This window comes from Phyllostomus discolor, chromosome 3 (assembly GCF_004126475.2).
Source record: "Phyllostomus discolor isolate MPI-MPIP mPhyDis1 chromosome 3, mPhyDis1.pri.v3, whole genome shotgun sequence".
Taxonomy (NCBI): Eukaryota; Metazoa; Chordata; class Mammalia; order Chiroptera; family Phyllostomidae; genus Phyllostomus; species Phyllostomus discolor.
This window is the reverse complement of record NC_040905.2, coordinates 210,707,575-210,720,559: the sequence shown is the minus strand read 5'-3', so window position 1 is coordinate 210,720,559 and position 12,985 is coordinate 210,707,575. Positions and strand designations below refer to the sequence as shown.

Here is a 12,985-nt window from a genome sequence, read left to right as displayed (position 1 = left end):
CAGGGGGCGCTCTCACTCTGAACCTGGCGCCCTTGAACTGGCGGGCGGAGGCCGAGGGTGCCCTGGAGGCTCCCTGGGTCCTGCCACCCGGCCGGAGGGGGAGGCGGGGAACCCTTGAGCAGAGCCCCGACGGGCGGCCACCTACCTTTCTTGAACTCGATCTCCAGGATGTCAGGGGCGTTGGGGCCTTTGGCGGGGTCCTGGGTCTTTGTGTAGAGGCCGGGAGGCGCGTGGTTCTGACCGAAGACAGGAGGAGGTTGGTGACTGCGGTGCCCAGAGCCCAGCCGTGCCATGCCGGTCCCCGGGGGCACCCTGCACCCCAGTCACCTCCTACAGAGGTCTGCACCCCTCTCCAGGACTGGGGGGCTGTTGGCGCCCACCCGCCTGCCCCCGTGGCACCGTCCCGCGGACCTCCCAGCCCCCAGCCCGGAGCCGTCCCCGACTGCCGGGGGGCCCGGGAGACAAAGGGCTCAACAAATCAGACAATTTTTCCCCTCAACTTGATCTCATCTCTTTCTTCGACGCCCCCACAGCTGGAGGCAGAATAGCGGGAGAGGAGCAAGTCAGGCAGGAAAAGTGCGACTTTGGAGGCGCGAGGCGGCACTGGCGGGCTTCCCGGGAGCGGGCGGGCGCGCAGGCTCCGCAGCCGCCCGGGATTGGGGCTTATTCTGCGCTGACCGCAAAGCTAATGACTGCGCGTGACCCTGGCAGGTGCTCCAGCGAGCCGAGCCGTCCCCGGGGTCCCCGGGGTTAATACTCCCAGGGAGAAAAGAGAAGAGCAAAGCGAAAACCCATTTGGAAACACATCAACCTTTCTGTATACGTTTTCTTGGGCGTGTTGGGAAAGCGGAGGAGGGAGGCCGGCCGCCTGGAGCTCTCGGAACTCCCTCCTGCCTCCGAGGCCCTGGCTCCCCCCCCCCAAAGCCCCCCACTCCCAGCTTTGGCTTGGGCCCTGGCCACGGTGGGGACGGGGTCCCTAGGGCCTGACTGCTCTCGTCCTTCCTGTGGGCACCCCAGGCCCAGCTGCTGGCCAGGGAAGGGCGGTCCCTAGATCTAACATTCAGGCACCGTTTTCCATCGACAGTTTCTCAGCAGCCGGGTTCGGTGAGAACCCGGGTTGCTGAGGTCCTCAGCAAATAGGAGCTGGGTCTCCGAGGGGTGGAGGGCGCCCCCAGAGCCGGAGGTGGGACCGCAGGCCGTGAGCCGTGGCCAAACCGCTTCACCCCTCGGAGCCTCGGTTTCCTCGTGTGCAAAGCGGAAGAAATGGTGCCGGTCTTTGACTATCGGACGGTTTCTGGGCAGAGGCCGTCTCTACCGGACGTAGAAGTCACCCACGAAAATGCCAGGAAGGCCGGGTGCAAGCCGTGCCGGCTCTGCGGGTGGGAGGGGCGCCGGAACGGACTCCGGGTGACGTCCCTTCCAGGACAGGCCGGCCCTCAGAGGCGCCTGCGGCCACTCTGCTGGTGGCTCTCTGCAAGGGTGACCGACCGCTCCAGCGCCCACAGCCGGGAAGCCCCCCAGTCCTGGCACACGGGGACGGCGGGTCCTCCCGGCTCTGCTTCCGAACTCGGCCGGGACGGTGCTGGAGCCCCTGGCACCTGCAAAGCGCCGTGTGACTTGGGGCCAGCCTCGCCCCTTAACTGTGTCTATTTGTGGGGCGGGAACGAGGACTTGGAACCGACCTCAAAGACAAACCCAAGGACGAGGAGGGTCCTTAAGGACCCCCAGCCTGATGTCTGCGTGGGCAAGATAGAAAACCAAGGACAAAGGAGTGGCTTGTCCGGGTCACACGGCCCGACCCCACGGATGGGAGAAGGGCCAGTCTGTGGAGTCTGGACTCTCTGTCCAGTGCTCTCTCCATCCCCGCCACGCTGATTCCCGGCCGCTTTGGCAGCCTGAGGGCTGAGGGACAGCACGGGGGATATAGCCAGGGAGAGCCCACGTGGTTAGCCATGGGGTCAGGCACGTGGAAGTTTGACAGACATGCCCCCCAGCCTCACCACGCCCTTCCAACCTCCACACTCCCTGGGCACGCACGGGCCTGACGCCATCTGCAGCCAAAGGCAAAGGGAGCCGGGGCTTGGGGTGACTCACACGGCTAGGCAGCCCCCTTCTCACCCGCCCGGGGCTCCTCACTGGGCCCCCAGCCCAGGCCCAGGCCCAGGCCCGGCTCAAACCAGAGTGCCAGCGCCGAGCACCCGGCCCCCCACCCAAGCCCGCCTCCCTCCCACCTGCACTGGCGCAGTGCCTGACCCTCCCGTTGCAACCTGGTGCTTGTCCCTTTCTCCTGGCCACACTTGCCCCACACAGGATGGGGACAGGAGAGGGGAGGTGCAGGCCCCAAGGACAGCAGCCGTGCAAGTGGGAGGCCGCGGCCAGTGGCTCCCAACCCCCCCCGACAGCACCAATTAAATAAGATAACTAAATAGAAATGAAGTGACATTTGCTTTGCATTCCAAGGTGGCTCACGCCGGCCTTTTTTTTTTTTTTTACTCCGCCTCCTAAAAGCCCAGTTCAAATGACAAATAGTTTGTTGCTGAGTATCAATACCATCTATTTATCCATCCCAGCGGGAGGACTCACTTCCAATGTCAGCTGTATGTGTGTGTGTGGGGGGGTTGTGGGGGATGGAAGAGAGTGAAGAAAGAGAGAGAGAGAGAGAGAGAGCGGGGTGGGGCGGGTGGGGGGAGCGGGGAAAGAAAGCACGAAACAGGCCGGGGAGGAGGGATTGGAACAAATGGCCCATGAACTGAACCATGATGTACAGGCATGATCGATGCCGCGGAGGGTTGATTCATCCGTCAGATACGGCGGCCGGCGCTGAATGAACTCTTTCACTGTGGGCCCTATGAAGTTAAAGCAAGTAAATTTCTATCTTTCTTCGCATTAGCTGCCTCATTGCCCTTCAATCAGCCCTCACGGAGGCAGAAAATGGCTCCGCCATCTGCCTTCAAACGCTCCCTCCGACAGGTCTCGGGCTTTTTTGGGGAGCGGGGGAGGGGGCGCCGGGTGCCCTGAGCTCCGTCTCCCCGGCTCCTCCCGCCGGGGCCGGGGCGGCTCGGACGCATGGTTTCTCCCAGGCCCCCGGCTGTCGCCAACTCGTTTCGGGGACCTGAAGACAACCGCCCCCCACGCACATCAGACCCAGAGGTGTGAGGGGGGACCTGGAATTTAGCCTGGGGGAGCCCCTGGCCAGCACAGCCCCTGGCCCTGCAGAGAGCAGGCGGGGAGCACAGGGCCAGAGTGGCTGGCCCCTGGGTCCTGGGCTGGCCCCCCACTTCCCAGTGGGAAGGAGGTCTCCCCTGGGCTCACACCCAGCCCAGCCTTTCCTCCCAGAGATGCTGAGCCGGCCTGAGGACGGAGGGCGGGCCCCCCAGCCCTATGTATGCTCCAGGCCTTGCCCTGAGCCACGGACAGGCCAAGTGGCTTTTGATGGCTTAGCCGGGAGGGAGGGGGCGGGTACTGTGGTCTCCCACTGCGTGCATGTGCAATCAGGGGCTCAGAGAGGCTGAGTAACTTGCCCAAGGTTGCAGAGCAGTAGGAGCAGACTCGGATTCAGACCCAAGTTCCCGAGCTCTGGGACCCGAGCATTAATCTTCCCTCCATGACTGGGTGGCAGAACCCTTAAAAAAACACTCTCCAGAACTTACTGATCCACGCCCAGTCCTCGTCAGAGAGGAGGCCTGGGAGGCGGGGGGCCCGAGACCCCGGCAACACGAGGACCCGCACCCGCCACCCCTCTGCTCCCAGCCCTGTGCCCCTGGCCCTGCGGTGAGGGCCCGCAGGCCGCGTGGGGAGGGGGTTCCCAGCGTGCTCGAGCCCCGCAGGCTGGAGGACACCCCGCCTGGAAGCTGCTCTACTGTGCTCAGCTCCCCCCACCCCCTTTGGCGCTGAGTGACTGGCTAATTAGGGGTGGCCGGCCTGAGTGTCTCGGGGTCAGCAGAGCATGAACTGGAAAAACCTGTGGCCAGCAGGCAGCAGCCTCATGGGGCCATCAGCCTCCAGGGGGCAAGGGTGCGGCCCTCTCGAGTGACACTCAGGCTGAGGGGGTGAGACGGGTGGGGGGAGGGCGTGCGCAGTGGGGGAGCCACAGGGGCCAGAGGGCCCGCGCCTGTGATGGGGGGTGACCTGGGCACCAGCCCTACTCCCTTGTGGGACTTCAGCTCCCCCCCCTGCCCATACAATTAGGGAGCTCAGTGCCAAGAGCCAAAGAAAGTAGGCCGGGGAAATGCTGAAGCCGGGCCTGCCTCCAGAAATGGCCACTGACACACCCTCCATTGCCACAGCTCAGAGTGAGAGGCCTGGTCCCTGCGGGGAGTCGAGCTGGGACCTCGGGCAGGGGTCTGGCTCTCCCTACCCACCTGGGCATCCTCCCCTCCAGCCGGGCTTCTTGGATCCCCCAGGCCCAGCTGCCCGAGTGCCCCCACCCCCAAAGCACGTCTCAGACAAGCAGCCCGCCCCACCCCCAAACCAGCCCTCCAGTGCAGTGCGGGGCTGAGCCGGGCAGGGCAGGAGACACATTCCCGCAGGGACAAAGAGATTTTTCTCTTCCCGGGATAGATTTCCCCCTGCCGCCCCCAGCTCCCACGGTGGGCAGGGGGAGATACAAAGGGAAACCCCCCGGGGAGAGAAACCCTAAACTTCCAACGGCCGTGGCCCAGCTGGGGAGGCTGGGGACAGGATGGGGTGGCCTGCCTCGCAGGCACGGGGCGCAAACCCAGACAAGTGGGTCCCGAGGCTCTCATTCTCCCCCGCCCTCCCCCCCCACCGGCCCCTGTCGAGGCAGCAGCGGCCAGAGAGCCAGTGGGCCCCCCCCAGTGTCTCATCTGCCTAATTGTTTCTTTACTGTCGCACAATCACGCTCTCTCTCCGTGCTGCCCTGAAATACTTCCTTCCCCCATTCATCCCGCAGCAATTAGAAAAAGCACAGGGTGTGGGGAGAGGGGTGTGGGGGGCGAGGGTCTTAAAACGTAGCATGGAGTGGGCAGGTGGTGGGGGTCCGGACAGGCAGGGCAGGCCCCAGCCCAAGCCCCGCACCCGCCCCCCGTGAAATTTCAAATTAGGCTACAAACACATCAGACGGCATGGGAGGAAACAGAAATTACCTTGGGGTTCTCCAGGATTCCAGCCTCGTAGCTGCAGAGAGGAAGGGAAGATAGGGGTGATCAGGGGAGGGACAGACGGACACGGCTATGCCTTGACCCCCCCTTCACCCCGCACCACGTGACCGGTCTGCCCTTTTCTCCGCCAAAGCAACAGCTGCCAATCTCGCCCGGAACATTCTGGGCCTACCAGTTGGCTGCGGGAGCTGCAGGTGGCAAGAAAGAGCCCGGGACATTTCTCTGTCCTCCGGGAGCCTTCACACGCGCTGTCCCCTCTGCTTTCAAGGCTCTTCCCTGCACCCTGGCCGGTCCCGCCTCGCCCTCCAGCTTTTGATCTCAAACGCCCTTCCCGAGAGAAGCCCCGATGCCCCAGTAGAGGCTGGGCGCCCGGTGTCTCCCCTGGGCACACAGCAGAGCCGCAGCCAGAACTGTGAGTGAGTCGCTTACATTGTGGGCCGTCTGTCCTCCCCTGAGTCCCTGTTCTGTCAGGGCGGGGCCTGGGAGTGTCCGGGGGCCACTGCATCCCGGCCCCTGCCCGGCAATGCCAGGCAGGTGCTGCTCACCTGATGTGCATGAGGTTCTCGTCCATGCTCCACGGGCTCTTGGGCGTGACCGGGATGGGGATCCCGTGTTGCTGCGGGGAGAGGAGACCGCGCAGGCGTGAGGCAGCTCGGAGTAGACGCAAGGCTCAGGCCCAGCGGCCTCGGTTTTCTTTTCTTTTTTTTTTTTTAGCCCCACCCAAGGACATTTTTTCCATTGCTTTTAGAGAGGGAGGAGATAGAGAAACGTCGACGCGAGAGAGAAAGCCCCGATTGGTTGCCTCTCACACGCCTGGACCAGCGGTCACACGTGCCTGCACCCAGACTGGGGATCGAATCGGCAACCCTTCGCCCCCGGGGACAAGGCTCCAGTGGGCCGAGCCACACCAGCCGAGTGCCTTGGTTTTCTCCGAAGGTCATGGACAGCCCCGAACTCTGGCCCCTCTGCAGGCAAGGCCCTGAGCTGGCCTGTCTCCCCCTCCCCACCCCGGGCTGCCTGGGGAGGCGCTGGACGTGCCCACGCAGAACCTGGGAGCCCAGTGCCCGAGATGCTGGAGAGCGGACCCCGACTTTGGAGGTTCCTTCTGGAAGATTCTGGGCTTACGCTTCGAGGGCCCTGAAGTACTTAGAGCGTGCCAGGTGCTGTGCGAGGGTCTCCCTGCACAGCCGGTGCCCCCCACGGCGACCCTATGAACGGGAATAAACTGAACTTCCCCGGGGGTCTCCACCAAGGCGGCAGTGCCCACACAGGGGCTTCAGGCCGAGCCAAGGCAAAGAGGGACGTGTGTCTGCTTCCAGCCCGTGGCTCCTATCTGCGACCCTCTCCCTGACAAGAACGACCCAGGCAGACCCCTGCCTTCCCCACTGGTTCTGGTTGTGTTCTGCTTCCCAAGCAGCCCAATCCAAGGTTCAAGGAGAGAGCCCAGCCCCGCCAAGACGCTGAGCCCGAAAGGCTACCGGCGGCGGCTCAACGCCACCTGACTTGGCCTTTTGGGTCACAGGTGAGGCAGGCCCCCTTGGTGGCCCCGAGCTCCCTGGCCGACTCCAGGCGGGAACCCAGCACGTATATAAGGATGCCCTGTTCGCTCCTCCACGTGCACCCGGCACGCAGGGCAGCTCAGAGGCCCCGCCTGGCCACCTTTGACACCAGCGAGACTGGACGCTCTGCCCCCCAAGCACCCTTTCGGCACCTCACCCCGGGGGTCCCGGAACCTCGGAGGTGCGGGCCTTCGAGTCCCACCAGCATCACCCCCACCCCTCCTGACGGGGCTCCCCCTGGGGGTCCCCCTCACTCCCACGAAGCAGAGAAAGTGTCCTTCATCACCACGTTAGGATTTCAAAATTAATTAGGCTAAACCCTCAGGGGCTGTTTCGCCAGCTTCACTGGGAGACGGGCCCACATCCACAGCAGAACTGTGTGCGTTCTTCCATTTAAACTGCACGAGCAGAGGACAGCACATCGTTTCCAGGCTGCTCGGTGTTGGGGGCCACTTAGCCCCTCAGGTTTTCCCAGAGCCGAATCCACAGCCCATCCTATCCAGGTAGGGGGGCCAGGTGTGGGGAGCGGGGGCCTGCAGGGCACCACGAGGCCCAGGCGGGGTTGGGAAGCCAGGGCCGGTCTGGAACCTTCGCTTGGAGGGCGGTTTGCAAACACTCTTGCCCTCTCTCTCCCCCACGGGGCCTCGGGCAGAGCAGGGAGAGCAGAAAGGGAGGGAAGGCAAGGAGGAAAGAGCAGGGTGGGCATGGCCCCCCTCGCCCACTGGGAGACACGCACAGTCAAACACGGGGACAGACCCTGACCAGAGAGACTCTGGTTTCTCCTCCCCTCTGTGTCCTGACGCCCCCACCCCGACCCCCGCCCCTGCCCCAGGAAACTCACATTAAGATTAAGGACAGACAATAAACCATCTTCCACGTGTACCCAGGACACTGGCCTGCTTCCCGGCACCATACCTTAAATGCTGGCTTTTAAAAAAATATGGTGGCCCCCTGACTGGTGTGGCTCAGTGGGTTGAGCACAGGCTGCGAACCAAAGGGTCGCTGGTTTGATTCCCAGTCAGGGCACGTGCCTGGGTTGCAGGCCAGGTCCTCCGTGGGGGGCCTCATGAGAGACCACCACACAATGATGTTTCTCTGCCTCTCTTTCTCTCTCCCTTCCCTCTCTCTAAAATAAATAAATAAATAAAATATTTAAAAAGTTAAAAAATATGGTGACAATGCTAAATACGGGGCGATTCCGAGAGTTGCTCCCCTGGACGATGGACTTGGGGGAGCTGGGAAGGCAGTGAACGCGAGCTGCGCGGGCGCCTCCCCCAAGCGCTTTCCGGCCTTGGTGACGTCAGGGCCTGAAAGCGGGGGTTGCAAAGCCCGGTGGGTTTTTGTCTAAGCCGAAGCAGACCCTGCCCGGCTGTGAATCTCGGACAAAGCCCGGCTGCTGCTCAGTTATTCTGGTCATTCCCTGAGTGCAGAAACGCGGCCTCCCGCGTGCAAGATGCCGATTCCTTGGAGCTCAAGTCCGACCCCGGCCTCCGAGCGAGCGAGCGAGCGAGCGAGCGAGCGTGGGTGGCGGAGGGACCGGGACTTGTTTCAGCGGGGCCAAGCTTCCCTTGGAAAAGGTTACGCGGCCCGAGCAAAGCGCCTTCTTCCCAAAACCTGGGAGGAGGGACAGCGCTCCTGAAATTCGCCTCCGCTGGGAAACCCTGGGGCGGCTTTGTTTGGGGGTTCAACGGATCCCAAGGGCAGAGTTGGGGGTCAGCCCTGGCGCGCTCTCCAACCCGGACTGCAGGCGTGAGGACGTGGATGGGGCGGCGCCCCAACTCCTTGCTCTCAAAGAGGAAACACGCTCCACATTCTGTGTGATCGGGGGAGAGGAAGTGGGTGGGGGGTGGGGGGAAAGCCTCGCCAACCCCGTTCTCTTAATAGCTCTGCTATTTGACAATTTGTTTGGCAACATATGGGCTTGCTCTTATAAACTCCCCTCTTAATAATAAAACAACAGATGGTGCAGAAGATCTTCCCTCCGAGCGCTCCAGGTCTTAATGGGATGCTGGCGGCGGGGCAGGGCCGCGTCCCTGCCGCGTCCCCTGCCACGCGGCACCTTGGCTGCAGCGACAGCTCGCAGCCAGCCCCGGTGGCTGCTATTTAAAAACCGGAGCAATTTTCTGCTGTGTGCGCCGAGCTGCTTTCGCCCGTCTGATTGATTGAGGCTGTTTGTCAAGGGCTGCCACGGAGTCGCTAAAAAGAAAGGTACCCTGGGGAGAGGCTAAGGATCTTGAGGCAAAACTTCTAATATGTTTTTATTGCAACTTGTACTTCAAAAAGGGCTGGCTCCACACCAGCCTTTGTCGGCCCCTGCCTCTCAGAGCCCCGACCTGTTCCTGGGAGAACACCGGGACAGGTAGCAGCCAGGTCGTGGAGGGGCAGAAAATGGCCTGGCCCACACCCCTAGCTGTCCCCTGAGTGACACACACACAGAGGTGGCCCCTCGGAGAGGCCCAGCCCAGGCAGGGGCCACGCCTCTGCAGGGCCGGCCCAGGGGACAGGCGCCTGGGGAGGGTGGGCAGCCAGACGGTCCATCCCCCAGCATGGGGTCAGTCCCAGTCCCCAGCCAGTGGCCTAGACAGCCCCTGGGGGATGGAGGGACGTGCAGGGGGTGCAGGCCCCTACCTTGGCGTATTCCATCAGGTCGTTGCGTCCCTGGAACCGGTTGTAGAACTCAGGCATCCTCCAGGGGGCGATGACCTGCACGTGGGGCAAGGGGTCAGTACTGGGGACTCTGCTGCTGGCTTCTCCAGGCCCTAAAGCCCCAGAACTGGCCTCTGTTAAGGGGCAGGGGACTCCAATGGCCACCTGGCAGGGGGGGGCCTCCTGCCGCTCCCTGCTGACCCATGAGGCAGGTGGCTTTGGAGGGGCCCAGGCTCCATGGCAGGATGGTCATGTGTCCCCAGGTGGGTCCTGCCCTCTGTGCCTCAGTCTCCCCAACTGAGACCTGAGGGTTTGGACTAGACAAGCCTCAAGTTTCTCGCTAGCCTCACTAGCGCCCTTGGTCAGAGGCCCAGCCCCCACTCCACAAATGGGCTCATGGAGTTGTAGCCACCCCACCTGCCCCCGCTCCAGGACGGCAGGGCCCAGAGATGACACATGCCACCCCACCCCACTCCTCTGGCTCCCCTCGAGCTGCTCTGGGGGGGAGGGCGGGGAGTCACAGCCAGACAGGGAGGGCTGAGTTCATTCCACCAGCAGGGGGGGCCGCAGAGAGACCCTCAGGACAAAGAGCCCCCTCTCACCCTCAGAGCCAGCTGGGACCCTGCCTCTGACACAACAGCCCCGCTGGGGGTGGGGGGTGTTATCTAGGTGACAGGCCGGTGTGATTTCCGGGCCATGGAGCCGATGGGGGTGGGGCAGGGTGGGAGAAGGACCCCCCAGGGAATGAGCAGCCCTGGACCAGGGCACTGGAAGCACAGGACCCTCCGGCCTCACGCCGGCTCCCAGAGCCCGGCTTGCACCCCTGCCCCCAGCCCCAGCCCCTGCGCTGGCCCCCGCTGGGAAAGGCTCAGAGCCCGGACACCGTGCGCACCCGCCAGGAGCAGGTCAACCAGCAGCTCCTGTCCGAGGGCTTCTCGGCCGCCCGGTGTTTGGGGTTGAAATGGGTCGCTAGAGCTCGTTACCGCTCACCTCCAGGCCCCGCTCTCACCCCGAGCAGCTGCCGGGTGGTTAAAGTGACAGAGAAAGATGGCCCACTTAAGAAAAAAAATGAAAACCCTTTCAAGCCCCGTGGGGGCTTGGGGGCGGGCGGCACACCGCTCAGAGCTCCAGCTGAAGCGGCCTCGAAGGAGCTCAGACCTACACCTGTGCCGTCAGCACGGCAGCCAGGAGCCACCTGCAGCCGAGACCTGAAACGTGGCCGGTCCCCATCGTGAGATGGGTGGCACATGTAAAGCACACGCTGGGTCATGAAGACTTAGCACAAAAAGGGACGCACGACATCCCAGTAACTTTTTTATACTGATGGCATATTGATTGACACCCTTTTGGAGGCATAGGGTTCAATACAATTTCTCATTAAAAGATGTCACCTATTGCTTGGTATCATTTTTTTTAACATGGCCACTGGAAAAACTTAAACGAGTCAGGGGGCTCGCATTTGTGCTGTGCATTACATTTCCATGGCTCAGCCTTGGGCGCTGTGTGCCTGGAGCCTGCTTCTCTGTGGGAAAGGGGGGCACCACCCAGGTGCACACTGTCCCCACACCCTCTCCGGACCCCCACCCTGCCCCCAGGGGCCTCAGCCCCCGGCGCCCACCCCAGAGAAGCAGCCACTTACCTTAATCTGGGGGGCCAGCGAATAGCAGGTGAGCTCAAACCGGATCTGGTCATTCCCCTGCAACACGGAACGGGGCTGTCAGGAGCCGGAAGGGCAGTGGTGGGGGTGGGGGGTGGGAGAAAGGGGTGGTGGGGGCGGGGAGCGAGCCTCGTCAACAGCGTGAGGCTGCTCAGGGCGGGCGAAGCCCACAGCCCCCCCAGCCTTCCGAAGTGGGGGCTGGGTGAGGAGGACCGTGTGCCCGTGTGCTCAGCATGTGTGGTGAATGCCACTTTTGTGTGTACACTGGCGTGTCAGTGTGTGGGCACGTGGCGGGGTGCATGGGGTGCGGAATCACAGGCTGGAGTGTGTGCATATGGGTGCGTGAGCATGTGACAAGATGGGGGTGTGCATTTCTGGGAGCATGGCAGGGATGCACGTGGATCATAACGTGTGTGCACACTTCAGGGAACACACCCATGTGCAGGGCTGAGGGCCTGGTCCCCCTGGGAGGAATCCTGTCTCCTCTCTGAGCCTCAGTTTCCCCATGCGTACAATGGCTGGTTGGAGGGAGGGGGTGGAACCAGGTGACTACTAAGGGCCCTTTGCTCCTCTCTGAGCACAGAGGGAAACTGAGGCCCAGAGATAGAAGGGACTTGTCCAAAGGCACCGAGCCTGGCTCAAGCCCCGTCCCCTGCCTGGTCACCCCGCCTCCTCCTGCCTCTCTTCTCTGCGGTAACAGGAGAATCGCCGGACACCCCAGCGAGCTGACCGTGACGGCGGGGAGGAGGCTGCCCGCAGCGCTGGCCTCAGCGGCACAGCCCAGACCCGGAGGGACAATGGCTGCCAGCGTCCTGCCTGCCTCCCATCCGCTCGGCCGCCCGGAGGGAGACAGCGCCAGGGAAATAACAGAGGGACCTTCCGCCCACTGTGACAACGGCCGGGTGCAGAGAGCCAGCGGCGGGAATAACATGTTATTTTCCAGAGTCTTGTCAGGCGACGCGGAAATAGAGGTTTCAGTCCCGCTCTGCGGAGCCGGGAGCCGAGGGGCACAGGCCGCTCCTGCCCCTTATCTCCTGGGGCCCCGAGCTGCACTGGCCAGCCCCCCAGAACACGCTCCGTCCAGGCCCTTTAGTGAGCCCCTACTATACGCTGGTTGTCACTGGGAAAGCCACCTGGGACCACTGGGATTTTTAACCCCATTTTGCAGATGAGGAAAGTGAGGCTCAGAGAGGTAAAGTCACTCGCCCAACGTCACACAGCCAGCAGGCAACACGAATCCTGATAGTTCACACGCACTCAAAGCCCCACCGTGAGGGGCTCACTGAACCCGCCCAGCGGCCCTCCGAGGTGGGCTGTCTCGTGGTGCCCATCTCACAGACGGGCGATGAGGCACGGCGACCCTGCCCGAGGGCCCAGGGCCAGTGCCGTTCCCAGAGCGGCGGCCGCTACCGCAAAAAGCAGACTCACTCGGTAAGGCACCGGATCTCGTGTTGCATACCCTGGCGACTTTTCCCCCACGGGCTCACGTTTCCACAGAACAATGGTGGCTTGTGCCTCCTCGGAGAAGCACCCTGTGCTGGTGCCTGCCCATCCAGACCCGCCGGGGGTACCCCCATCTGTTCCAGAGCCGGAGACCCTCCCAGAAGCCCAGAAGCCAGACCCTCCCAGGGTTGCCTTGGCTCAAACTGAGTCCCAGACAAGGGCCTGTCTGGCTCTTCCACTCCCTAACCCCTGACCCTCGGCTCCGGGGTAGCCCCCGGCAGCACCCCTGGGGGCCGGGGGGGGGGGGGGGCGGTGAAGCTGTCTCACACACACCACGAGCATCCGTGTGCTGACACATGTGCTGATACATGTGCTGATACGTGTGTGAGTGTGGGTGCGGCGCCCGCTGGGACTGCCAGGGCTGCTGGGAGGGGTGGCCCATCTGCTCCCCGGCCAGCCACGCAGATGGTGCCACACACAAAACCCTGTCCCCGCACCCCTGCCCGAGTCTCAGGCTCAGATTCCCAGGCCCCTGTCCCAAAACTGGTGGGAAGGAGGCC

General features: G+C 63.2%; 1 protein-coding gene across 2 annotated transcripts in view; it reads right to left on the bottom strand.

Moving 5' to 3' along the window:
* ASS1 (argininosuccinate synthase 1) overlaps positions 1-12,985 on the bottom strand; it is a 51,699-nt gene that overhangs the window by 20,710 nt on the left and 18,004 nt on the right. For both annotated transcript variants that reach the window (XM_036022377.1, XM_028513704.2), the window contains exons 6-10: positions 10,965-11,021; positions 9,308-9,382; positions 5,666-5,736; positions 5,106-5,136; positions 146-236 (exon numbers count right to left, since the gene is read on the bottom strand). In XM_036022377.1, coding sequence (XP_035878270.1) covers positions 146-236; positions 5,106-5,136; positions 5,666-5,736; positions 9,308-9,382; positions 10,965-11,021 — 325 coding nt within the window. The remainder of the gene's footprint in view (positions 1-145; positions 237-5,105; positions 5,137-5,665; positions 5,737-9,307; positions 9,383-10,964; positions 11,022-12,985) is intronic.